This window comes from Nerophis ophidion, linkage group LG05 (assembly GCF_033978795.1).
Source record: "Nerophis ophidion isolate RoL-2023_Sa linkage group LG05, RoL_Noph_v1.0, whole genome shotgun sequence".
Classification (NCBI taxonomy): domain Eukaryota; kingdom Metazoa; phylum Chordata; class Actinopteri; order Syngnathiformes; family Syngnathidae; genus Nerophis; species Nerophis ophidion.
Window position 1 is genome coordinate 14,210,134 of NC_084615.1, and position 27,711 is coordinate 14,237,844.

Here is a 27,711-nt window from a genome sequence, read left to right on the forward strand (position 1 = left end):
TTATGTGTGACTGCCATATACTGGTCACACTTATCATTACACCATGTACCAAATAAAATTGCTTCGAGGTCCGGAAGCACAACCAGAATAATGCCGTAAATTATGCGCACCGGGTTACAAGGCGTAGTTACGATTTTTGAGAAAATGAAAGGATTTTAAGTACGCATTATGGTCCCAAAAATATGTTAAGTCATAGATGTTTCTTAAGCGCAAAAATTATAACTATAGTGGTGAGGCTGTATTTTGATTTTTTTTTTTACATATTCATTATTAATTTACAGTAGTTTATTTATTTTACCTCTCCATAAATGTATGTAAATGTATTTAAGAGTCCCTTGTTACGCGTTATATTTGGTTAGTACTTATTTTTGTAGTCAGTCAGACTTAAGCCTAGGGCTTATTTATGTGTTGAATAAATAATAATACTTGTGGCTTCATACCATTTGACAAGGTTTATCTGCTAAACTGTAAGTAGTTTTGATATATATTCATTGAATACGACTAAAACCGAGAGTAAGATGACTAATATTTGAGTGGGTCCCTCTGTAGTAGAAAGGTTGGGCCCCGAGGTCAAAAAGATGAAGAACCTCTGGTGTCGTGGTCACTCCACAGAAAGAAGCTGCCGCCTTCAGTCTTTAAACCTTTCTTTTTTCTTTTCAATACTTCACTATTATGCAATATCCATGTGAAGAGGCTACTCGGGCTGGTTCTTAGCTCGCCGGGACGCCAGGCTTCGACAGTGCAAAAAGACCGACATGGGGTGGATGAAGGCGAGCAGGATGAGCAGCGTCAGGGCGATGTTCACCTGCACACAAATACACGGACCGAGGATTTAGTATAGACCAGGGGTCACCAACACGGTGCCCGCGGGCACCAGGTCACCCGAAAGGACCAGATGAGTCGCCCGCTGTTATGTTCTAAAAATAGCTCAAATAGCAGCACTTACCAGTGAGCTGCATCTATTTTTTAAATTGTATTTATTTACTAGCAAGCTGGTCATGCTTTGCTCGACATTTTTAATTTTAAGAGAGACAAAACTCAAACAGAATTTGAAAATCCAAGAAAATATTTTAAAGACTTAGTCTTCACTTGTTTGAATAAATTCATTACAGCGTCCCACTGAATGTGAATTCTCCCTGCCCACTGGGTGTGAGTTTTCCTTGCCCTTTTGTGGGTTCTTCCGAGGATGTTGTAGTCGTAATGATTTGTGCAGTCCTTTGAGACATTTGTGATTTGGGGCTATATAAATAAACATTGATTGATTGATTGATAATTTTTTTTTACCTTGCTTCTTTTAACTTTCAGAAAGACAATTTTAGAGAAAAAATACAACCTTAAAAATGATTTTAGGATTTTTAAACACATATACTTTTTTACCTTTTAAATTAATTCTTCTTTTCTGACAATTTAAATCAATGTTCAGGTAAATTTATGTTTTTATTTTAAAGAATAATAATTACATTTAAATTTAATTCGTCATTTTAGCTTCTGTTTTTTCGACGAATAATATTTGTTAAATATTTCTTTAAACTTATTATGATTAAAATTAAAAATATATATTCTTGCAAATCTAGAAAATCTGAAGAATCAAATTTAAATCTTATTTCAAAGACTTTTGAATTTCTTATAAAATTTTAGTTTTGGAAAATCTAGAAGAAATAATGATTTGTCTTTGTTAGAAATATAGCTTGGTCCAATTTGTTATATATTCTAACAAAGTGCAGATTGGATTTTAACCTATTTAAAACATGTCATCAAAATTCTAATATTATTCTTAATCAGGAAAAATTACTAAATGTGGCAGAAGGGTTAGTGCGTCTGCCTCACAATACGAAAGTCCTGCAGTCCCGGGTTCAAATCCAGGCTTTCTGTGTGGAGTTTGCATGTTCTCCCCGTGAATGCGTGGGTTCCCTCCGGGTACTCCGGCTTCCTCCCACTTCCAAAGACATGCACCTGGGGATAGGTTGATTGGCAACACTAAATTGGCCCTAGTGTGTGAATGTGAGTGTGAATGTTGTCTGTCTATCTGTGTTGGCCCTGTGATGAGGTGGCGACTTGTCCAGGGTGTACCCCGCCTTCCGCCCGATTGTAACTGAGATAGGCGCCAGCGCCCCCCGCGACCCCAAAAGGGAATAAACGGTAGAAAATGGATGGATGTTCCTTAAATTCTTTTTTTGATTTTTTTCAAAAAGATTCGAATTAGCTATTTTTTATCTTCTTTTTTGGGGTTGAATTTTGAATTGTAAAGAGTCGAAATTGAAGATAAACTATGTTTCAAAATGTTATTTTTATTTTTTCCCCGTTTTCTCCTCTTTTAAACCGTTAAGTGTTCTTTTCATCATTTATTCTCTACAAACAACCTTCCGTAAAAGGAAAAAAACTGTACGACGGAATGACAGACAGAAATACCCATTTTATATATATATATATATACATATATATATATATATATATATGTATATATATATATATATATACATATATTTATCTATTAAAGGTCAATTGAGCAAATTGGCTATTTCTGGCCATTTATTTAAGTGTGTATCAAACTGGTAGCCCTTCGCATTAATCAGTACCCAAGAAGTAGCTCTTGGTTTCAAAAAGGTTGGTGACCCCTGTTGTTTAGATAAATCATCCACTTTTATAGAATGAGGATATCGGAAGGTACTCACATATAAAGGATCTCCGTGCAGAACCGACTTCACCAAGGCGAAGCAGGCATACTGCAGTAAGGAGAAGACTGCGGAACCCGCCATGATGAGGCCGTATAGCTTCCCAAAGTGACGTGATGGGAAACTAAACACAAACAGAAGTACAAACCCGGTTTTCATATGAGTTAGGAAATTGTGTTAGATGTAAATATAAACGGAATACAATGATTTTCAAATAATTTTCAACCCATATTCAATTGAATATGCTACAAAGACAACATATTTGATGTTCAAACTCATAAACCTTTTTGCAAATAATAATTAACTTAGAATTTCATGGCTGCAACACGTGCCAAAGTAGTTGGGAAAGGGCATGTTCACCACTGTGTTACATCACCTTTTCTTTTAACAACACTCAATAAAAGATTGGGAACTGAGGAAACTAATTGATGAAGCTTTGAAAGTGGAATTCTTTCCCATTCTTGTTTTATGTAGAGCTTCAGTCGTTCAACAGTCCGGGGTCTCCGCTGTCGTATTTTACGCTTCATAATGCGCCACACATTTTCCATGGGAGACTGGTTGGACTGCAGGTGGGCCAGGAAACTACCTGCACTCTTTTTTAACGAAGCCACACTGTTGTTACATGTGCTGAATGTGGCTTGGCTTTGTCTTGTTGAAATAAGCAGGGGCGTCCATGAAAAAGACGGCGGTTAAATGGCAGCATATGTTGTTCCAAAACCTGTATGTACCTTTCAGCATTAATGGTGCCTACACAGACGTGTAAGTTACCCATGCCTTGGGCACTAATGGACCCCCATACCATCTCAGATACTGGCTTTTGAACATTGCATCGATAACAGTCTGGATGGTTCGCTTCCCCTTCGGTCTGGATGACACAATGTCGAATATTTCCAAAAACAATTTGAAATGTGGACACGTCAGACCACAGAACACTTTTCCACTTTGCATCAGTCCATCTTAGATGATCTCGGGCCCAGAGAAGCCGGCGGCGTTTCTGGATGTTGTTGATAAATGGCTTTCACTTTGCAAAGTAGAGCTTTAACTTGCACTTACAGATGTAGCGACGAACTGTTTTTAGTGATAGTGGTTTTCTGAAGTGTTCCTGAGCCCATGTGGTGATATCCCTTAGAGATTGATGTCAGTTTTTAATATGGTGCCGACTGAGGGATCGTTGGTCACGGTTGTAGTGCATTCAACTGAATATGCGTTGAAAATTGTTTGCAAATCATTGTATTCCGTTTATATTTACGTCTAACAATTTCCCAACTCATATGGAAACAGGGTTTATAAAAGACTAACATAAAATCTGCTTCGTGAGAAGAATTATCTTATCAGACAGAAAGTAAGCAAATATCACCCTTATTTGAGATATTTCATCTTACTTAGATTGCAGTTTTTGCAGCGACGGTACTGGCTTTACTCACGCCACGCTGATGAAAGCTGCGTTTCCACCGTACAGGAAGGAGCGATTGAGTACTTGCACAATAAAGGTGAAATACTGCAGGGGCAAGACTGGTACGGCGGCACACACGGAGAACACCAACGCCATCACCGACGTCAGGAGGAGCGACAGAACTGCAGAATTCAGATCTGCTTCTTCTTCACTCATTCCTACACAGACAAAAAAAAAAAAAAAGGTTATTGGTTCCTGGACCTGACGTCACGTTGTGTCATTGCTGGTTTTACGAGCAGAGGAGCATGTTCGGCAGCGCACACACGGAGTACTTACAAGCAGACACAGTGTGTAGATAGCAACGGGAGGACGGACGCCTTTTGGTGTAAAAAGTAAAGATAAAGGTGAAGTTATAACACTGAAACACCCTCAGGGAGATTTGCTTTCTGATATGTCTAGCTAGTTAGCGGCTAACATCCATCCACAGTGTTTTAGCTACTTCTAAATCACTAATCCTCGCCTCCATGGCCACAAATAAAGTATGTTTCTTACAAGTGAGGAATAGCTAAACATGCTTCACTACACACCGAAGAAATACAATAGCTCAACGCCGTCACAATGTAAACAAACGCCATGGGTGGATCTACACCTGACATCCACTGTAATGATACCAAGTACAGGGGCGTATCTAGTCAATACTACTATGATTACATCGATATTTTTTATCAACACAAAATCTTTCTTCTTTTTTTTTAAAAATTCATATTATATTTATAAACTCAGGATGCCTAGTGGTTAGAGGTGGGTAAGTCGTGAGTTCAAACCCTTAAAGTTTTAAGACTCAGCCGTGAAAAAACAAAAATACAACAAAAACCACCCCGGGGCAAAAGCCCACGTTGTGGTCAGGGGCAACGCACGCAGTATGGCAAAAGTTACGGTGGAGTTTGGTGTGGATTGTCTGCCCTGCATGGCGCAAACTTTGCAGCTTGCAGTAAACGGATATGTTCTGTCTCAACGCAGCATTCCAGAAGCTATGGCTGACTGCTAGGCCACTTCAAGCACTCACCACCAGCTTGCAGCACATTTGTGTTACTCATACAAATACACTAAAGCAGGCCAGATTATAATTTCCTGTTATACAGTATGCCAGGCAGTCTTGCACTAAAGGAGGACTATGTTATTGTTTACTTAATTACTCTAGTATACTCTGGACCAAATTTGTGTGCCATCATTGTTTTTGTAGCTGTTGTTTTGAGGCATGTTTTAAAAAAAAAAATTACGAATAATGCTGTTCAAGTTGTGTGTTACGGTCACTATTTTATTTAAGGACTAAATTGCAATAATGAACACATGTTTCATGTACCTTAAGATTTTTTAAAGACATTTGTTGTGTTCCCCTTTATTTGGAAAAGTATGAAAAAGTAACAAAATACATTTTGGTACCGGTACCAAAATATTGGTATCGAGACAACCCTACACTGTAATGCAAGGGTCTCAGACATGCGGCTCGTGGGCCAATTGCGGGCCGTGAGACGTTATTTTGCCGCCCCCACCTTAATATGAAAGCTTAATGTTAGTGCGAATTTTATATGAATGCCAATCACGGTGTGGTATGTGGATCTCGAGGGGCCGAACATTGACTCCAGACGAGTGGAACGGGTAGCTTCCGAAGCACTCCGCCGAAGGACCGAGTGACAATACAAAACTGTGGTGCACTGGACCCCAGCGCTGATACTCCGACAGAGAGTCGCTGGGCGAATCGGACGTGTATCACGTTAGTCGTGGTGTTAGCCCGTTCGGGGCTAATTCTGCTACCGTAACTGTAAACTCCACGGCAACAATTTTTGTTATTTGGGTCCAAAGTGGCTCTTTCAACGTTCTGGGTTGCCTACCCCTCTGTTAGTGGAAAAGCGGCAAATGAGTGAAAGCGACAGAAATGTTGCCATTGAGACTGTTATGATCCGCTACCCGGATCATTCCATATTCTTGTTTTGTTCCATTTTTTGTATCTCATTCTGTTGTTTGACTTCCTTAGTTCCTGTTTGTTCTGTCGCCATGGTTGCATATTAGTTCCACCTGCTACTCTCTGTTTACGCACACCTGTTACTCTTGATTACTGCCTTATTTAAGCATGCCCCTTTTGTTCATTCTTCCTCGGATACTAATTTGCTTACACGCAACAAGTGACGACTGCTATTATATGTTTCTACTCGCTTGCTTTCGCGCTACGCCTAAATTATCTCTAGCTCACATGCTAGCAGTTTTGGTTTGGCTTTTGTGCCCTTGTGCAAGTTTTTCGGCTATTTCCCTAGCTCCCATGCTAGCGCTTTTGTTTTTTTTCTACCGAGTGCACGTTTTCTGTTTACTAGTCTGTTTTATTAGTTAAATAAATATTCATTTCTTACTATACGCTGTGTTCTTGCCCGACCGCATCCACGGAAGAACAAATCCGGCATCACCATGCCAAACAAACGTCACAGAGACGAGGGTTTTCTTACGTGCCTGGCTGCAGTCACACCGCAACACCTGTCCGTCAGTAATAACAGTCCCCGATAACCTGGACCAATTGAAACCGTTATTTTGTTTTTTTAATTGTTTAATTTGCATTGCCTCACATTCCTTGATTCTCATTTTGTTCATTTGTATTTTGATTTTATTTTGTGATGAAAATAAAAATGAAGACCTTTGAAAAGAGTTTCTTTTAAGAAATGTTTTCTTGCGGCCCTGCTTCACCCAGACTCTGCATCCAGTGGCCCCCAGGTAAATTGAGTTTGAGACCCCTGTTATTTGTGAGATTTAATAAATGAGAAGATGTCACTGAACTGTGACAGTTAAGGGCAATGACTCGGTGAATCACAATATTTGTGTACTTGTTCACTCAGTGTTTTCCATCTCGACTCATTATGAACGCTCTGAATTGTCCTCCGGTCTGTCTCCCGGTGGTCCTTATCGTCGGTTAAAGGGGAACATTATCAACATTTCTGAAGGGTTAAAACCAATAAAAATCAGTTCCCAGTGGCTTATTTTATTTTTCAGAGTTTTTCTCAAAATTTTACCCATCACGCAATATCCCGAAAAACGGCTTCAAAGTGCCTGATTTTAACCGTCGTTATATCCTCCCGTCCATTGTCCTGTGACGTCACTGCGTGAAGCCAACAGAAACGAACATGGCGGATAGCACAGAAAGATATAGCATAGTAGCTCGGATTCAGACTCGGATTTCAGCGCCGCAAGCGATTCAACAGATTACACATGTATTGAAACGGATGGTTGGAGTGTGGAGGCAAATAGCGAAAACGAAATTGAAGAAGTAACTGAAGCTATTGAGCCCTATCGCGACAGACAGCGGCACGGGAGGAAGCGAGGACGAATTTGGCGATCGCCTTCCAACCAACGATTGGTATGTGTTTGTTTGGCATTAAATGTGGGTGGAGGGATAGGCTGGATGCAAATATAGCTACAAATGAGACATAATGATGCAATATGTACATACAGTTAGCCTAAATAGCCTGTCAGCATTGATTAGCTTGCAGTCATGCCGTGACCAAATATGTCTGATTAGCACACTCCACATAAGGCAATAACATCAACAAAACTCACCTTTGTGATTTCGTTGACTTTATCGTTGGAAATGCATCTGCTTTGAGTGTCGCAGGATATCCACACATTCTTGCTATCTCTGTCGTAGCATAGCTGTCGTCGGTAAAGTGTGCGGAACAAACGAGGGACTTTCGCATCTTTTGGCCGGTAGTGCAACTTGAATCCGTCCCTGTTCGTGTTGTTACAACCTCCGACAACACACCGACGAGGCATGATGTCTCAAAGGTACGGAAAACAGTCGAAAAAACGGAAAATAACAGAGCTGATTTGACTTGGTGTGTGTAATGTGTTTGAGAAAATGGCGGATTGCTTCACGTTGTAATGTCACGGGTAAAAGGTCATTGCTCCGACAATTGAAAGGCGTTTCAATCGCCAAATTCACCCTTTTAGAGTTCGGAAATCGGTTAAAAAACATATGGTCTTTTTTCTGCAACATCAAGGTATATATTGACGCTTACATAGGTCTGGTGATAATGTTCCCCTTTAATATTTAATTTCTTGTGGGCTGCAGGTGTTACAGCCCAGCATGCTTGTGGCTCCTTACCTTCCACCCGCGGTTTGCGCTTGTGTCTGTCCATGATGAGTCCGTTCCAGGGAGCACACAGCACCCCGCACAGTTGTGTGAAGGCAAAGGCGTTGATGTACTGGCTCACTGCAAACACCGTGTACAGATAGTTGATTATACGACAGTCCCTTTGCATCAGTACCAGTGCGGTGTGTACATACCCAGTGAGGGCTCCCCATCAGTCAACATCTGCAGCGTGGGGTTGAGGGTGCCGATGAACAGATAATGTCTCAGTTGGATCACAGACAACCAAATTAGGTGCCATATGAACAATCGGGAACGAACGCACTCACGGAAACTTTTTTCTGGAAGACACAACGAGAACGCAGAGATTTGTTATACCAAAATATATTTTTGATATTTGTATCTCACTGGGGCAGCACGGTGGAAGAGGGGTTAGTGCATGTGCCTCTAAACAGGAAGGCCCTGAGTATTCCTGAGTTCAATCCCGGGCTCGGAATCTTTCAGTGTGGAGTTTGCATGTTCTCCCCGTGACTGCGTGGGTTCTCTCCGGTTACTCCGGCTTCCTCCCACCTCCAAAGACATGCACCTGGGGATTGGCCCCTCCCACCTCCAAAGACATGCACCTGGGGATAGGCCCCTCCCACCTCCAAAGACATGCACCTGGGAATAGGCCCCTCCCACCTCCAAAGACATGCACCTGGGGATAGGCCCCTCCCACCTCCAAAGACATGCACCTGGGGATAGGCCCCTCCCACCTCAAAAGACATGCACCTGGGGATAGGCCCCTCCCACCTCCAAAGACATGCACCTGAGGATAGGCCCCTCCCACCTCCAAAGACATGCACCTGAGGATAGGCCGCTCCCATCTCCAAAGACATGCACCTGGGGATAGGCCCCTCCCACCTCCAAAGACATGCACCTGGGGATTGGCCCCTCCCACCTCCAAAGACATGCACCTTGGGATTGGCCCCTCCCACCTCCAAAGTCTTGCACCTGGGGATTGGCCCCTCCCACCTCCAAAGACATGCACCTGGGGATTGGCCCCTCCCACCTCCAAAGTCTTGCACCTGGGGATAGGCCCCTCCCACTTCCAAAGACATGCACCTGGGGATAGGCCCCTGCCACCTCCAAAGACATGCACCTGGGGATAGGCCGCTCCCACCTCCAAAGACATGCACCTGGGAATAGGCCCTTCCCACCTCCAAAGACATGCACCTGAGGATAGGCCGCTCCCACCTCCAAAGACATGCACCTGGGGATAGGCCCCTCCCACTTCCAAAGACATCCACCCGGGGATAGGCCCCTCCCACCTCCAAAGACATGCACCTGGGGATAGGCCCCTCCCACTTCCAAAGACATACACCTGGGAATAGGCCCCTCCCACCTCCAAAGACATGCACCTGGGGATAGGTTGATTGTCAACACTAAAGGGTCCCTAGTGTGTGAATGTTGTCTGTCTATTTCTTTTGGCCCCTGCGATGAGGTGGCGACTTGTCCAGGGTGTACCCCGCCTTCTGCCCGAATGCAGCTGGGATAGGCTCCAGCGAACACCTGTGACCCCAAAAAGGGACAAGCGGTAGAAAATGGATAGATGTATCTCATTGACAAAAACTAGATTTCGCATTATGTTTTCTCACATCTCAGTTATCGTATGGTCAATTGTTGCAAACTTTTCAATCTGCCCGCATATCCATCTATCCATCCATCCATCCATTTTCTTGCGCTTATCCGAGTTTGCGTCACGGGGGCAGCAGCCCAAGCAGAGAAGTCCAGACTTCCCTCTCCCCAGCCACTTCGTCCAGCTCCTCCCGGGGGATCCCGAGGTGTTCCCAAGCCAGCCGGGAGACATAGTCTTCCCAACGTGTCCTGGGTCTTCCCCGTGGCCTCCTGCCGGTCGGACGTGCCCTAAACACCTCCAGACCAGATGCCCGAACCACCTCTTCTGGCTCCTCTCCATGTGGAGGAGCAGCAGCTTTACCCTGAGTTCCTTCCGGATGACAGAGATTCTCACCCTATCTCTAAGGGAGAGACCCAAACTCATTTGGGCCGCTTGTACCCGTGATCTTGTCCTTTCGGTCATAACCCAAAGCTCATGACCATAAGTGAGAATGGGAACGTCGATGGACTGGTAAATTGAGGGGTTTGCCTTACGGCTTAGCTCCTTCTTCACCACAACGGATCGATACAGCGTCCGCATTACCATATGTGAGGATTGGATTGAGATCGACCGGTAAATTGAGAGCTTTGCCTTCCGGCTCAGCTCCTTCTTCACCACAAAAAATCCATTAATCACAAATTTATTCAATGTCATTGTAGCAGTTGCCCTCTAGTGCATTCCCCTGACCGCCACACACTGGCACGAGAGTCCGGTATTCAGGTTGGATCAAGTCTTTTATTTCCACCTGTATGATTTGCTTTTTGGCAGCATATAGATAGTACTTTTCAGTCCGGCGTGTCTCTACTTTGTTCTCTCGTGTCTCTCTCTCTCGCTCCAACTCCAACACTCGTGTCTCGGACCGGCTGCTGCTAATGAGCATGTGTTAGAATAATTATGTCTCTATTATCATCATAACTTTATGCTTAAGGGCCGTTCATATAAATAATTGTCAATTGTGCTAAAGTAGTATTTTTGTATTTATGCAAGCTGGCAATCCAAAAGATTGCCAGTTGTTTTTATCAGACTTGTGTCTGGACTCGCCTGCTGACGGCCAAGGCCGAACACCGCCGTGACGCAGACAGAGCAGAGACAAGGCGATATGACCTGAATCACCTAATTTTTATTTATTCTATAATCATATATTGTGTCCAATTGGAGTTGTCGAAATTACCCCCTTCCCTCATCGACAGTGATGTAATAGAGACGTTCCTAATAAATAGAGGAAGCGTGTGGGCTTCATTTCTAGAACGTAGTTTGGATCTGTAACTAGAATACAGCCCAAAACACTTGTCTTCTCATGAGCTAAATTGAATTCTGTCCCTGCATGATTCCTTGCTTCTTGTCTGATTATTAGATGTCATCAGTGTTTGAACCTGACAGTATGGCAGGTGAAGTGAAGTCAAGTGAATTATATTTATATAGCGCTTTGACTCAAAGCGCTTTACATAGTGATACCCAATATCTAAGTTACATTTAAACAGTGTGGGTGGCACTGGGAGCAGGTGGGTAAAGTGTCTTGCCCAAGGACACAACGGCAGTGACTAGGATGGCAGAAGCGGGGATCAAGCCTGGAACCCTCAAGTTGCTGGCACGGCCACTCTACCAACCGAGCCAGACTGCCCCAAAATGACCTGTCCCAGCTGGGTAATCCAATCACCTGCCAGCTTTGCTTCAAGGCCGGTCCTTCTGTGGCAGTCCCGCAGACCACGCCCCCCTCCACAGTCATCAAAAAAAAACAAGACTTAAAACATTGCGCCTTTTTCCGCAACTTTCTAAAAAAAAATCTGCTGTAATCACAAGAAACTTGCAGTTGTACACACCTGGTTTTACGGGTGCTTGGCGGTCAAATTTCTCTTCCTCTTCCGTCTTCTGAGAAATCACATCCATCGACTGCTTGGAAGTCCTGAGTTGGCTGCAGGATAGCCTGAGGTCAAACGTCACGATACGTGGTTAGTACTGATTACTTAATGCAATATACACATGATAGGACAGATGTATGCGCACTTTGCGGTTTGGATTTCGTACCCGTATGTGTAGTGGTCAGGCAGAGGGTATGGTATGACTGTTCTGGGAAGGAGGAAGAGAGTCCTGAGCAGGTGAACGATGCTGCAGACAGACACGAACAGGAAACTGGCATGGAGAGAGATGCCGGACTCGTAGAGCAACTACAGGGCACAATGAATAGCATCATTAAAACGTGTATGCTAAAATGGACGAATGAGGGATGGGATCTCACTTCCTCACCTTGATGACGAAGAAGAGTGCTGAGGAAGAGTCAAAGGCCCCGTTGTAAAGCGTGATGATGGTGGAACGGCGAGTGCCAAAAAGGTTACCCACCTTGAGGAAGGAGATGGTGAATAGGATGTAGCTAGTGAATGTATCCTTCATCATTTCCTTCTCACTACTCCATTAGAAGGTCTATGACTGTCACTCTGCTCTCACTCTAGCTCCTTTGGATATTTTGTTTAAAGGGGAACATTATCACCAGACCTATGTAAGCGTCAATATATACCTTGATGTTGCAGAAAAAAGACCGTTTTTTTTTTAACTGATTTCCGAACTCTAAATGGGTGAATTTTGGCGAATTGAACGCCTTTCTATGTATCGCTCTCGGAGCGATGACGTCACCGAGGTAATAAAGCCGCCATTTTCTCAAACACATCAGCTCCGTTATTTTCTGTTTTTTCGACTGTTTTCCGTACCTTGGAGACATCATGCCTCGTCGATGTGTTGTCGGAGGGTGTAACAACACTAACAGGGAGGGATTCAAGTTGCACCACTGGCCCGAAGATGTGAAAGTGGCAAGTAAATGGACGAAATTTGTTCAAAATACGAGGGTGTGGGGAAAGCCGACGAAATGGTCAGTCGTTTGTTCCGCAGACTTTACCGACGAAAGCTACGCTACTACAGAGATGGCAAGATTGTGTGGATATCCTGCGACACTCAAAGCAGATGCATTTCCAACGATAAAGTCAAAGAAATCTGCCGCCAGACCCCCATTGAATGTGCCGGAGTGTCTGCACATTTTACCGGCGATGCTAAGGCAGACATGGCACAGAGATGTATGGATATCCTGCAGATGCATTTCCAACGATAAAGTCAACGAAATCACAAAGGTGAGTTTTGTTGATGTTATTGACTTATGTGCTAATCAGACATATTTGGTCGTGGCATGACTGCCAGCTAATCGATGCTAACATGCTATTCAAGCTAGCTGTATGTACATTTGTAGCTATATTTGCATCCAGCGTTTCCCTCCACCCACATTTAATGCCAAACAAACACTTACCAATCAACAGATTTAAGTTGATCCAGTGTCACAAGATGCGAAAGTCCTGATCGTTTGGTCCGCACATTTTACTGGCGATGCTAAGGCAGACATGGCACAGAGATGTATGGATAACCTGCGGATGCATTTCCAACAATAAAGTCAACGAAATCACAAAGGTGAGTTTGGATTGATGTTATTACTTATATGCTAATCAGACATATTTGGTGGTGGCATGACTGCCAGCTAATCGATGCTAATATGCTATTTAGGCTAGCTGTATGTACATTTGTAGCTATATTTGCATCTAGCGTTTCCCTCCACCCACATTTAATGCCAAACAAACACTTACCAATCGACGGATCTAAGTTGATCCAGCGTCACAAGATGCGAAAGTCCCGATCGATTGGTCTGCACATTTTACCGGCGACACTAAGGCAGACATGGCACAGAGATGTATGGATAACCTGCAGATGCATTTCCAACGATAAAGTCAACAAAATCACAAAGGTGAGTTTTGTTGATGTTATTGACTTATGTGCTAATCAGAAATATTTGGTCGCGGCATGACTGCCAGCTAATCGATGCTAACATGCTATTTAGGCTAGCTGTATGTACATTTGTAGCTATATTTGCATCCAGCGTTTCCCTCCACCCACATTTAATGCCAAACAAACACTTACCAATCAAGGGATTTAGGTTGAGCCAGTGTCACAAGATGCGAAAGTCCCGATTGTTTGGTCTGCACATTTTACCGGCGATGCTAAGGCAGACATGGCACAGAGATGTATGGATAACCTGCAGATGCATTTCCAACGATAAAGTCAACGAAATCACAAAGGTGAGTTTTGTTGATGTTATTGACTTCTGTGCTAATCAGACATATTTGGTCACGGCATGACTGCCAGCTAATCGATACTAACATGCTATTTAGGCTAGCTGTATGTACATTTGTAGCTATATTTGCATCCAGCGTTTCCCTCCACCCACATTTAATGCCAAACAAACACTTACCAATCGAGGGATTTTGGTTGAGCCAGTGTCACAAGATGCGAAAGTCCCGATCGTTTGGTCTGCACATTTTACCGGCGATGCTAAGGCAGACACGGCCGAATAGCGTCAATAGCTATTCGCTCAATAGCTTCAGTTTCTTCTTCAATTTCGTTTTCGCTATCTGCCTCCATACTCCAACCATCCGTTTCAATACATGCGTAATCTGTTAAATCGCTTAAGCCGCTGAAATCCGAGTCTGAATCCGAGCTAATGTCGCTATATCTTGCTGTGCTATCCGTATTGGCAGCACTGGATGACGTCACAGGAAAATGGACGGTGGCTTCACAGATAGCGAAAATCAGGCACTTTAAAGCCTTTTTACGGGATATTCCGGGACGGGTAAAATTTTGAAAAAAACTTCGAAAAATAAAATAAGCCACTGGGAACTGATTTTTAATGGTTTTAACCCTTCTGAAATTGTGATAATGTTCCCCTTTAACAGATGGCTAATGTGACATTAGAATGTTTTTAACCTGCATGTTGGTGATGAGCAGCATGATTCCACCCACGGCAATGAAGGACAGAGCGGGGAAAAGCAGGACAGATAGAGCTGATGGGGGGGAGAATAAACAAGAAAATGAGCATCCTTATTTACTTTTTGTAAACGCTCAGTCAAGAAGAGTTATGATCTCACCTGAACTTGAGAATGCCACCATCAAGGTACCCATGGTGTGGAAACCTCTAATGCAAAAGAAACACATCACATTAGTTGACACACGACACAGTGCGGGTCAAACATTCTTGAAAAAATGCACTTGTTTTTTTTCTACAGAGGACGGGACAGGTTAATATATTAGTTATTATCAGGGAAAGGCTGTTATTTCCAAAATATAGAAACTCAATCATTTTGATTGAATGATTGAGACTTTTATTAGTACAAATCCCGTTTCCATATGAGTTGGGAAATTGTGTTAGATGTAAATATAAACGGAATGCAAAGATTTGCAAATACTTTTCAACCCATATACACTACAAAGACAATATATTTGATGTTCAAACTCATAAACTTTTTTTTTTTTTTTGCAAATAGTAATTAACTTAGAATTTCATGGCTGCAACCTGGCCAAAGTAGTTGGGAAAGGGCATGTTCACCACTATGTTACATCACCTTTTCTTTTAACAACACTCAATAAACGTTTGGGAACTGAGGAAACTAATTGTTGAAGCTTTGAAAGTGGAATTCTTTCCCATTCTTGTTTTATGTAGAGCTTCAGTCGTTCAACAGTCCGGGGTCTTCGCTGTCGTATTTTACGCTTCATAATGCGCCACACATTTTCCATGGGGGACTGGTTGGACTGCAGGCGGGCCAGGAAAGTACCCGCACTCTTTTTTTACGAAGCAACGCTGTTGTAACACGTGCTGAATGTGGCTTGGCATTGTCTTGCTGAAATAAGCATCCATGAAAAAGACGGCTCTTAAATGGCAGCATATGTTGTTCCAAAACCTGTATGTACCTTTCAGCATTAATGGTGCCTTCACAGATGTGTAAGTTACCCATGCCTTGGGCACTAATGCACCCCCATACCATCACCGATGCTGGCTTTTGAACTTTGCGTCGATAACAGTCTGGATGGTTCGCTTCCCCTTTGGTCCGGACGACACGATGTCGAATATTTCCAAAAACAATTTAAAATGTGGACTCGTCAGACCACAGAACACTTTTCCACTTTGCATCAGTCCATCTTAGATGATCTCGGGCCCAGAGAAGCCGGCGGCGTTTCTGGATGTTGTTGATAAATGGCTTTCGCTTTGCATAGTAGAGCTTTAACTTGCACTTAAAGATGTAGCGACAAACTGTTTTTAGTGACAGTGGTTTTCTGAAGTGTTCCTGAGCCCATGTGGTGATATCCTTTAGAGATTGATGTCGGTTTTCAATACAGTGCCGTCTGAGGGATCGAAGGTCACGGTCATTCAATGTTGGTTTCCGGCCATGTCGCTTACGTGGAGTGATTTCTCCAGATTCTCTGAACATTTTGATGATTTTATGGACCGTAGATGTTGAAATCCCTAAATTTCTTGCAATTGCACTTTGAGAAAGGTTGTTCTTAAACTATTTGACTATTTGCTCACGCAGTTGTGGACAAAGGGGTGTACCTCGCCCCATCCTTTCTTGTGAAAGACTGAGCATTTTTTGGGAAGCTGTTTTTATACCCAATCATGGCATCCACCTGTTCCCAATTAGCCTGCACACCTGTGGGATGTTCCAAATAAGTGTTTGATGAGCATTCCTCAACTTATCAGTATTTATTGCCACGTTTCCTAAATTCTTTGTCACGTGTTGCTGGCATCAAATTCTAAAGTTAATGATTATTTGCACAAAAAAAAAAACGTTTATCAGTTTGAACATCAAATATGTTGTCTTTGTAGCATATTCAACTGAATATGGGTTGAAAATGATTAGCAAATCATTGTATTCCGTTTATATTTACATCTAACACAATTTTCCAACTCATATGGAAACGGGGTTTGTACATTGAATTATTTACATTATTTACAATCCAGGGAGTGGGATCTGGTGGGGGGTGGGGGGGTGGGCTGGTAGGTTTGGTTGTTATCAGCACTTCAGTCATCAACAATTGCATCATCAGAGAAATGGACATTGAAACAGTGTAGGTATGACTTGGTAGGATGTGTACAGCAAGCAGTGAACATAATGAGATCAGAAAGCATAATAACAAGTATATACATTTGATTATTTACATTTGATCATTTACAATTACAACGAGTTAAGACCTTTGGTGGATCGGAATCTGGGTTTAACGTGGTTTGTGGAGCTGTCCCTGGTGTTGTGGTTATGGCGGTCATTTACGTCGTGGAAGTAGTTTGACATGTACTTCGGTATAGCGGATTTTATAGACCAGGCTCAGTGCAAGTTGTCTTACTCTGTCCTCCACCCTGAACCAGCCCTCTTTGGAGAAGTGGGTTGGAGTGAGGTGTGATCTGAGGTGGAGGTCTAGAAGTAACCTGACTAGCTTCTTCTGGGATGTTTGGAGTCTAGATTTGAGGGTTTAGGAGGTGCCGGGGTACCAGGAGGTGCAAGCGTAATCGAAAAAGCTTTTGTTGACCAGAGAGGAGATTTTGCAGAGAAATCTTGTTCGTTGGTTGACCCTTTTGATTACCTTGGTTGCCATTTATTTAATCACAGGAAATATTAGCCTCTAGAATGGAACCAAGACCTGACTTCATCTTTCCTGGTGATAACAATGTCACCCACTTTATTAGTGAAGTCACTGACTTTCTTAAGGTTGATGTGGGACCCAAATAGGATGGATTCCGTTTTACCTAAGTGTATGGATAGCTTGTTGTCAGCGAGCCAGGTGCAAAATATTCAGAGTTCGGCACTGAGGATTCTTTCCACCTGTGACTTGTCCTTGCCGGATACCAGCAGGGCGGAGTCATCCACAAACAGGAACAATTCACAGTCCCATGCTGATGACATGTCATTTAGGTGTCATCAGCATGCGACTGTGATCTGAGCCGAGGATGTCGTTGGGGCTTGCGCAGCCCTTCGAGACACTCATTATTTAGGGCTATATAAGTAAACATTGATTGATTGATTGATTAATGCTATTATGTCTACAGTACCAGACAGCCAGCACTTTCAAACTCTGTCCAAATTCTGGCGGATCCGACTTTGATTGATTGATTGATTGAAACTTTTATTAGTAGACTGTGCAGTACAGTACATATTTCGTACTATTGACCACTAAATGGTAACACCCGAATACGTTTTTCAACTTGTTTAAGTCCACGTTAATCAAATTATGGTAAAACTGAATTTGCATACCTCTTGGGTCTTTTTGTTTGTCTTTAATTTGCTTCCCTGGTTTGACCCTAACTCCCACGTCCCTGCAACTCATCATGTCCGTCTATTTGCATTCCTTGGTCTTGTATTTTCCAACCGCCCTCGTTGAGTGGAAACACATGGACAGCTGCAGTCTTTTTGTTGGCTTTGGCGATAATGTCGTGCTGGAAGGAATGGGTTTGTTTTGTGAAAAAGTTACCGGAAATAGATTTTTTTTCTTGATGACGGTTTGTTTTTATTGCTGACATTTATCCCGTTGCCCTGTAAATCTTTGTGGGAGCATGTCCAGCTTTGGAATGTGTTCTAGATCTCTGTTGCTGAGAGTAGCATCTCTTATGTAAACTACTCTGAACTTTCTCCCAACCTTCCTTTTTTTTTACTTCATGCTGTGGAATTAAAAAGTAAACATGGAAAAATACTCCTCGAGGCCAAAACTTGCCCTGGGTTTCCAAAGGCGTGCTCGGAAATGACTCAAGTACTCATTTTCTGTGAACCACTGAAAAGCAGTCAATGTTGTTACCCAAAGTCTGCTGGGGTAGTTTTTTCTGATGAAACCAAGACCCTTTTGCTTGTTGTCCACAGTTCCAAGTGGTTTGGGCTTCTTGGTAGGCGTTAAAAGCTCCAAATACCACTCAATTTTGCCATCAAAACCTTCGGATCACTGCCGGAAAACAGACGCGGAAGAGAAGTTTGACCTCTCGGCATGACAGTGACCGCAATTAACCAGGCGAAAACTAGCCAGAGCCCAGACCTAATCCTTCTTTTGTAAAGAGCAGTGGTTTATGGACTCCTACTCAAAAACACTGAATTTGGTATTTTCCGGACCATAGGGCGCACCGGATTCTAAGACGTACTGCCCGATGAGCAGGTCGAGTCAGGTCTGTTAAACTCATGAGTCTTATTAATGTTAATACGGGTGCCCCAATCCGATATTGATGGGTCTGATATCAAAGAGAAAAAAACATAATTATCGGCTCCCCTGCGACCCAGAAAGGGACAAGAAGGATGAATGGATTATATTGGCTTTCATCTAAAATCTCCGGTATACAAGTAATCCGACACAAGCAGTCCTGCAGCGTGTTTACCGTACTTTCCGGACCATAGGGCGCACCGGATTATAAGGCGCACTGCCGATGAGCGGATATATTCAGGTTTTTTTCATATTAAAGGGGTCACACTATTATTATTTTTTCCGGAATGTAAAAGACTTCCTTGTGCTCTACATAACATGTAATGGTGTTTTTTTGGTCAAAATGTTGCATAGATGATCTTTTACTCATCATCTTCAAGTAGCATTTCATCATGATGCGCCGTTTTGTGGGCGGTTTTATCTACGTGCCTCCACTTCGACAGCGTCCTCTCCCCGTCATCTTTGTTTGAGCGGTGTAGCGTGCAAGGACGGGAGTGGAAGAAGTGCCAAAAGATGGCGCTAACTGTTTTAATGACATTCAGAGTTTACTTCAATCAATAACGGTGCAGCGTCTCCTCAACCGTGGCTCACCGGAAATGTGTCCCGTTGAAAAAACGTCTGACCGGAACTCTCTAATAACTAAAGTTCCTTGGGTGAATAATGTAAACTCACCACATCGGTATGTTTTTGGCACTTTTATGGCGGGATATAAGTTAGAACTTTACACCACTTTATATTAGAAATGGCAACAGCGGAGGAGGAATGTACCATAACAAGAAGATAGAGAAAAAGAAGAAGCTTATCGACTATTTATCGTCACGGACTACAAAGGCGGATTTGCGCAAATTTTCAGTACTTATGCAGATCTCAAATACAGTTCAGTAGGTACAAGAAGGTAAGAAAAGCTGGTTTTGCATGATATTGTGAAACAAAATGCGAGATATGCCTGCTAATGGTAGTTATTTTGCCGTCCTTATACACACACACCATAGTAATACTTGTGCCTCTGACTATGATAGCGCCGACAATCCGTCAAGTGGTGCGGCTTCAAAGTCATACAAAAACATTTTGACAGATTTTTGAGCGCTGTGTATAATGTTCTTCATTTGCAATGGAACATTTAAAGTCTTGGTGTTGTTTACTGGCGTCATATTGCAGTCAAGACATATCTCTCACGTGTGACTGCCATCTACTGGCCATTACACCATTTCCCAAATAAATTTGCTTCATGGTCGGTAAGCACAACCAGAATTATTCAGTACATTAGGTGCACCGGGTTGTAAGGCACACTGTCGATTTTTGAGAAAATTAAAGCATTTTAAGTGTGCCTTATGATCCAAAAAAATACAGTACTGTGGGCACTTTGTGTTGCCAAAAGACAAATTATCACCCTACTTCAACTTAAAGACGGCCCATTCCCGACGGTTAATATTAAATACGTTTTTCATTTTCACACTTAGCATAATTTCATTTGATCAAGCCTTTTCTAACATTTCAAACTACAAAATAAATAAACTCACCACACCGGTATGTTTTAGCGCTTTCATGGCGAGTTTACTGACAGATATAAATAAGAACTTTACACTACTTTATATTAGAAATGGCAACAGCGGAGGATTAATTTCCCATAACAAGAAGATAGAGACAAAGAAGAAGCTTATCGAGAATGCATCGCCACGGACTACAAAGGCGGAGGTGCGCAAATTTTCAGTACTTATGCAGATCTCAAATACAGTTCAACAGGTACCAGAAGGTAAGAAAAGATGGTTTTGCATAATATTGTGAAACAAAACGCCAGATAATGTCTGCTAATGGGTGTCATTTTGCGGTCCTTATATACACACACCATAGCAAGACTTGTATCTCTGACTACGGTAGCCGTAATGCGCCGACAATCCATCAAAATAAGTCAAAATAATTGCCCAGGCCTAGTCCAGCCTATTTCTATTAATTTGTCCATCAATAAAATATTTTTAAAGACGACCGTATTTCCTTGAATTGCCGCCGAGGCGCTAATTAATTTAAAACCTCTTCTCACTCCGGCGCTTACCAAATGCCTGCGGTAAATTTAGGCCTGCGTTTATAAATTTGAGTGTGATGTAAGGATACTGTGTCGTCTGTCTATTTATAAATAATGCAGACGAGGCGTGTCGGCTGAGTTCTTGACGTTTACTTTCACAGCGTGCTCATAACAACATTCTAGCTGCCGGCATGGCGACATACAACAACACTTTACGGGGCTACAGCGCGTGCTCGTCACTACCGTTGCATGCTGGGTAGTGTAGTTCTTATATTGTTATATATATATATATATATATATTATTATATTGTTCTTATATATATTCTTATACATCACAAATACCATCATGAAAAGCACATTTAATAAAAAAAACCTTATTATAGTCTTACCTTTACCTTATAAATGAAGTCCATGCGCAGCTCCTTCTGATCAAAGGCATTGATAACTTGTTCGTAGAAGTCTTCCTTATCTTTCTTCAGTTTTAAAAGTCTCTCTGTCTCGATGGAGATCTTCCTTTATTAACCCTTGCTTCGATTGAAAGTCCAGTTTAGAAAACTGTTTTATTTTAGATATGTCATCCTCCATGTTAAAAGTGCAAGTGAGACGAAAAAAATAAACGATCGCTGCTCACTCTTGTGTTGTCTGTCTATTTGTAAATAATGCAGACGAGGCGTGTTGGCTGAGTTCTTGACGTTTACTTTCACAGCGTGCTCATAACAACATTCGCCAGAATGGCGACATACAACAACACTTTTCCGGGCTGTTGCATGCTGGGTAGTGTAGTTCTTATATTCCCTGGCTCATAACATCACAACTCTTGCTGCTTGTGGTCACTTCTTCTGCAGCCGAGTAGTCGTAAGAAGGATCACTAGCGCCCTCTACCACCAGGAGGCGGGAGTCATTTAATTACTCATATTTGACACACGCAGCTACGGTATATTAATAAAACATAGCTGCTTACTGTTATTTTTAGCATATTCAATAGCTTGGACCTTAAATCCTACTGAATTGCTCTTAATCTTCTTCCCTTTATGCGATTTCAAAAAATTGAAATCAGCTTCCTCCATTTTGAAAATGATGACAGGTGAAGTGTCACTCGTGACGTGACGAGTTTGACCCGGCAGTAATTCTAGGCAGGCACATACTTTATACCCGGCGGCAATTCAAGGAAATACGGTATTCCAATTGTTTAGCTGGCTATGTATATCTCTGTGTGGCATGGCATTAGTGTATAACAAGCTTCTCATCTTATTCTACAGAATAAGATGGACGGCATCCAACTTTGAATAATCAAAAAATGGTCAAAGGGGAACATTATCACAATTTCAAAAGGGTTAAAAACAAAAAAAATTAGTTCCAAGTGGCTTGTTTTAATTTTTTTTCAAAATTTTACACCTTCCGGAATATCCCTAAAAAAAGCTTTAAAGTGCCTTATTTTTGCTATCTTCGAAACCACTATCCATTTCCCTGTGACGTCATACAGGGCTGCCAATACAAACAACATGGCGGTTACCACAGCAAGATATAGCGACATTAGCTCGGATTCAGACTCGGATTTCAGCGGCTTAAGCGATTCAACAGATTACGCATGTATTGAAACAGATGGTCGGAGTATGGAGGCAGATAGCGAAAACAAAATTGAAGAAGAAACTGAAGCTATTGAGTGAATAGCTATTGACGCTATTCAGCCATAGCATGGGTGTACCTATTGAAGTGGCCCATAGCATGGCTGCCTTATTAGCATCGCGGGTAAAATGTGCAGACCAAACAAACGATCAGGACTTTCGCATCTTGTGACACTGGAGCAACTTAAATCCGTCGATTGGTAAGCTTTTGTTTTGCCTTAAATGTGGGTATCTAGTTTCAAATGTACATACAGCTAGCGTAAATAGCATGTTAGCATCGATTAGCGTGGCATGTTAGCATCGATTAGCTGGCAGTCATGCCGTGACCAAATATGTCTGATTAGCACATAAGTCAACAACATCAACAAAACTCACCTTTGTGATTTCGTTGACTTAATCGTTGCAAATGCATCTGCAGGTTATCCATACATCTCTGTGCCATGTTTGTCTTAGCATCGCCGGTAAAATGTGCAGACACTGGCAAATTCAATGGGGGTCTGGCGGCAGATTTCTTGCCAGTGGTGCAACTTGAATCCCTCCCTGTTAGTGTTGTTGCACCCTCCGACAACACACCGACGAGGCATGATGTCTCCAAGGTTCCAAAAAATAGTCGAAAAAACGGAAAATAACATTGCTGAGACCCGGTGTTTGTAATGTGAAAATGAAAATGGCGGGTGTGTTACCTCGGTGACGTCACGTTCTGATGTCATCGCTAAAAGACCGATAAACAGAAAGGCGTTTAATTTGCCAAAATTCACCCATTTAGAGTTCGGAAATCGGTTAAAAAAGAACGTGGTGTTTTTTCTGCACCATAGGTTTGGTGATAATGTTCCCCTTTCACATTTCCAAACTTCCCGTGGTAAATTTCCGCAAAGTTTCCGGAAATTTACCGCAAACTTTCCACCCCTTTGCCACCCTAATCATACCTGCGACTTTCTCTATTCTCCCTTCGCGACTGGACTTTATTTTGCTTCCGGTTTTGTGGCGGTTGCACTCACATTCCCAAGAGCCGAGCCACGGTGGTGCCAAAGTGGTCGAAGATGAAGCCGCTGACCAGAGTGAGGAAATTATTGGTGAAGGACGCAATGGTGAAGACCAGGGAGAACTGCTCATCCTGTCCCCCGCAATCTGACCCAGTCAAAGAGAAATCAAGCTGTTCAGAATCCACTTTAGCTTGCACACTTTTCTCCCAGAACGTCCGGAGGAGCAAACTGACCTAAGAACTGTGAGCCGTTGACGCCAGTAGCGTTGACGCAGAAGGAGACAAAGTAGTCCTCTTTCTTGAGGACAAAAACCAGAGAAGCCCACCCGAATACGATCCCTGCAAAACACAGACACTCCACCAAGCCCGTGAGGAAGGTGAGGCCTCGTTGCACCCGCAGCCGGTTCTGCCAGTCCGCCATTGTACTCTATTCACACTTGGCCTCCTCACTGTCAAAAACAAGGCATTCAGGCATTTCAACCACATCTTTTTTTTTTTTTTACCAGTTTCCATTAGTCGGTGAAGAACCACAACCTATTTGACCTTCAATAAAATCCATTGCAACTATGCACATCAACGTCACACTGACCTTTGATGCTCACCTTTCCCCTTCTTTAGATCTCACATCTCTGTGCTCCTCACTCACTTCCCTCGCTTTATATAGTCCGCCTCCCCCTTCCTTTTTTCCTCCGCCTTCGTAGAATCCTATTAAAAAAAAAAACACCATCTTCACCTTGATGAGTAGAAGTACACACCCACACACACACACACACACATGCGCAGTATCAACCGAGTCCCAATGACAACATTCGCCAGGGCTGCAAGTTGTAGCCTGCAACATTTGTTCAGGGAAACAACGGTCACGTGACCTGGAAAAAAAAAAGGGGGTATGTCTTTACTGAAAACAGACACAAGTTCAGCTCAGTTCACTTCGGTTCGGTTTGAGTTTATTTGGAACAACTCAATGCATCACATATTTCCTGTCAGGATTGTCCCTGACAGTTTGGCTATGTTTTATTTTTTTTCCTCTGCATTCGTCTTTGTTTCCTCTGTGTGTGTGTAGTGTTTCCTGTCAGCGCTCTTATTTTGTCTGTTTCCTGTGTTTCTCCCTGGGTGCTGTTTCCCCTCAGATTCGGTTGATTGGCACCTGGCCACACCTGGTGTCAATCAGCCCACTCCTATTTTTACCTGCTTTGTCTTCCAGTCAGTGCAGGATTATTGTCTTGTCAATGCAGCGTTGCGGTAAGATATCTTTGGTAGCTGTTTGTAGCTTACTGTCTTTTGTTCCATGCTTCCAGTTTTGTTTGTTCATAGCCAAGTTTGTTATCCGCCTCCTGCGCGCTTTTTGTTAGTACCCTTTTTTAGGTTTTGTTTTCGTGTTAAAGATTTAATCATGTTTTCTCACTCAATGCCTGCCTCCTTCTCTGCATCTTGGGGGTCGTCACGAAGTAATCCTGACATTTGCAGTTGTTTCACCACAGCACGTCCGAACAGGAGTAGGGTGAAGCTGAGCACTCGTGTGTGGTGTTCGGGTCTGTGGGACAATTAATACAATTAATTACTTTTTCAAACTGAGACTCACTGACTTTCGCACTTTTTAACTTGCGATATATCAGAATACATATTTAATGACCACACACCATACACCATAATAGTGTGAGAGTCCAGTCCATAGTGGATCTAACATAATAGTGTGAGAGTCCAGTCCATAGTGGATCTAACATAATAGTGTGAGAGTCCAGTCCATAGTAGATCTAACATAATAGTCTGAGAGTCCAGTCCTTAGTGGATTTAACATAATAGTGTGAGAGTCCAGGCCATAGTGGATCTAACATAAACGCGAGAGTTCAGTCCATAGTGGATCTAACATAATAGTGAGGGTCCAGTCCATAGTGGATCTAACATGATAGTGTGAGAGTCCAGTCCATAGTAGATCTAACATAATAGTCTGAGAGTCCAGTCCTTAGTGGATTTAACATAATAGTGTGAGAGTCCAGTCCATAGTGGATCTAACATAAACGCGAGAGTTCAGTCCATAGTGGATCTAACATAATAGTGAGAGTCCAGTCCATAGTGTATCTAACATAATAGTGAGAGTCCAGTCAATAGTGGATCTAACATAATAGTGAGAGAGTCCAGTCCATAGTGGATCCAACATAATAGTGAGAGTTCAGTCCATAGTGGATCTAACATTATAGTGAGAGTACAGTCCATAGTGGATCTAACATAATAGTGTGAGAGTCTAGTCCATAGTGGATCTAACATAATAGTGTGAGAGTCCAGTCCATAGTGGATCTAACATAATAGTGTGAGAGTCTAGTCCATAGTGGATCTAACATAATAGTGAGAGTCCAGTCCATAGTGGATCTAACATAATAGTGAGAGTTCAGTCCATAGTGGATCTAACATAATAGTGAGAGAGTCCAGTCCATAGTGGATCCAACATAATAGTGAGAGTTCAGTCCATAGTGGATCTAACATAATAGTGAGAGTCCAGTCCATAGTGGATTTAACATAATAGTGAGAGTCCAGTCCATAGTGGGGCCAACAGGAGACCATCCCAAGTGGAGACGGATCAGCAGCTTAGAGATGTCCCCCGTCTCGGAAGGAGATTTTCACAACAAAGTTCTAAAGCTTAGTGATATATCAGATTGTAGGTGGGTCTATTTTGTACCCTTCATGTTCATATTTCACTGTTTGTTGCATATTTGTTGGGTTTCACTTGATTGTAAAATATTTCGATTTTATCCTTCATAGAAAAATGTAAAATTCCATTACGTTTTTTAAGGCGGTCCGTCATAATGTTTTAGCATTCAATCAGACATTATTGTGAAATTTTGTACTAGTGACCCTAAAAATAATGTTCCGGCCCCCAGACACGTTTTTTTTCTCTAAATGTGGCCACCGTGTCAAAATAATTGCCCAGACCTGTTCTAAATGATCCAGTTTTACCATCTTTTTAAAGGGGAACATTATCACCAATTTCCGAACTATAAATGCATGAATTTTGGTGAGTTAAACGCCTTTCGGTTTATTTCTCTCTGAGCGACGACGTCAGAACGTGACGTCACCTAGGTAGTCAACGCCATTTTTCCCTACCACGCCACACGCATCAAGTCAAATCAGCTCTGTTATTTTCCGTTTTTTTCGACTGTTTTCCGGTACCTTGGAGACATTATGCCTCGTCGGTGTGTTGTCGGAGGGTGTAACAACACGATCAGGGACGGATTCAAGTTGATTTACGTGGAGTGTGCATCGATTAGCACGGCATGCTAATCGATGCTAACATGCTATTTACCGGCGATGCCATGACAGAGATGGCAAGAATGTCTGGATATCCTGCGACACTCAAAGCAGATGCATTCCCAACGATAAAGTCAACTAAAACACAAAGGTGAGTTTTGTTGATGTTGTTGACTTATGTGCTAATCAGACATATTTGGTCGCGGCATGACTGCCAGCTAATCGATGCTAACATGCTAGTTAGCCTAGCTGTATATACATTTTTAGTTGTATTTGCATCCAGCGTTTCCTTCCACCCACATTTAATGCCAAACAAACACTTACCAATCGACATATTTAAGTTACTCCAGTGTCAATGCGAAAGTCCTGATCGTTTGGTCTGCACATTTTACCGGTGATGCTAACGCATTACTGACAGACAACATTACTGACAGACAACATTACTGACAGACAACATTACTAACAGACAACATTACTTACAGACAACATTACTTACAGACAGCATTACTAACAGACAACATTACTTACAGACAACATTACTAACAGACAACATTACTTACAGACAACATTACTAACAGACAACATTACTAACGGACAACATTACTAACAGACAACATTACTAACAGACAACATTACTAACAGACAACATTACTGACAGACAACATTACTAACAGACAACATTACTTACAGACAACATTACTGACAGACAACATTACTAACAGACAACATTACTAACAGACAACATTACTAACAGACAACATTACTTACAGACAACATTACTAACAGACAACATTACTTACAGACAACATTACTTACAGAGACCATTACACGCCTTGGCCTCAGGCAGCCAGAATCCACAGCAGATCTTGCTCCAAGAACGTTATCAACTGCAAGTCTTTGAACTGGCAGCCAGCAAGAAGCATGAAAACTAAAAGTCATTTTAAGAGCAGCAAC

At 42.4% G+C, this 27,711-nt stretch overlaps 1 protein-coding gene across 4 annotated transcripts; it reads right to left on the minus strand.

The window, feature by feature from the left end:
- Positions 1-27,711, minus strand: LOC133552704 (equilibrative nucleobase transporter 1-like). Of its 4 annotated transcripts, none has more exons than XM_061900096.1 (14): positions 27,574-27,711; positions 24,117-24,219; positions 23,749-23,963; positions 23,531-23,660; positions 14,807-14,853; positions 14,646-14,722; positions 12,096-12,188; positions 11,877-12,016; positions 11,672-11,775; positions 8,392-8,535; positions 8,210-8,317; positions 4,097-4,283; positions 2,673-2,796; positions 1-805 (listed from the first exon to the last, which is right to left on the minus strand). In XM_061900096.1, the coding sequence occupies exons 3-14, from the start codon at positions 23,933-23,935 to the stop codon at positions 695-697; spliced, it is 1,452 nt and encodes a 483-aa protein (XP_061756080.1). In that variant the 5' UTR covers positions 23,936-23,963; positions 24,117-24,219; positions 27,574-27,711; the 3' UTR covers positions 1-694. The 4 variants fall into 4 exon arrangements, with proteins under 4 accessions (XP_061756080.1, XP_061756078.1, XP_061756081.1 ...); XM_061900094.1 differs by having other exon boundaries at positions 24,104-24,219; positions 27,574-27,704; XM_061900097.1 differs by lacking the exon at positions 27,574-27,711 and having other exon boundaries at positions 24,117-24,249.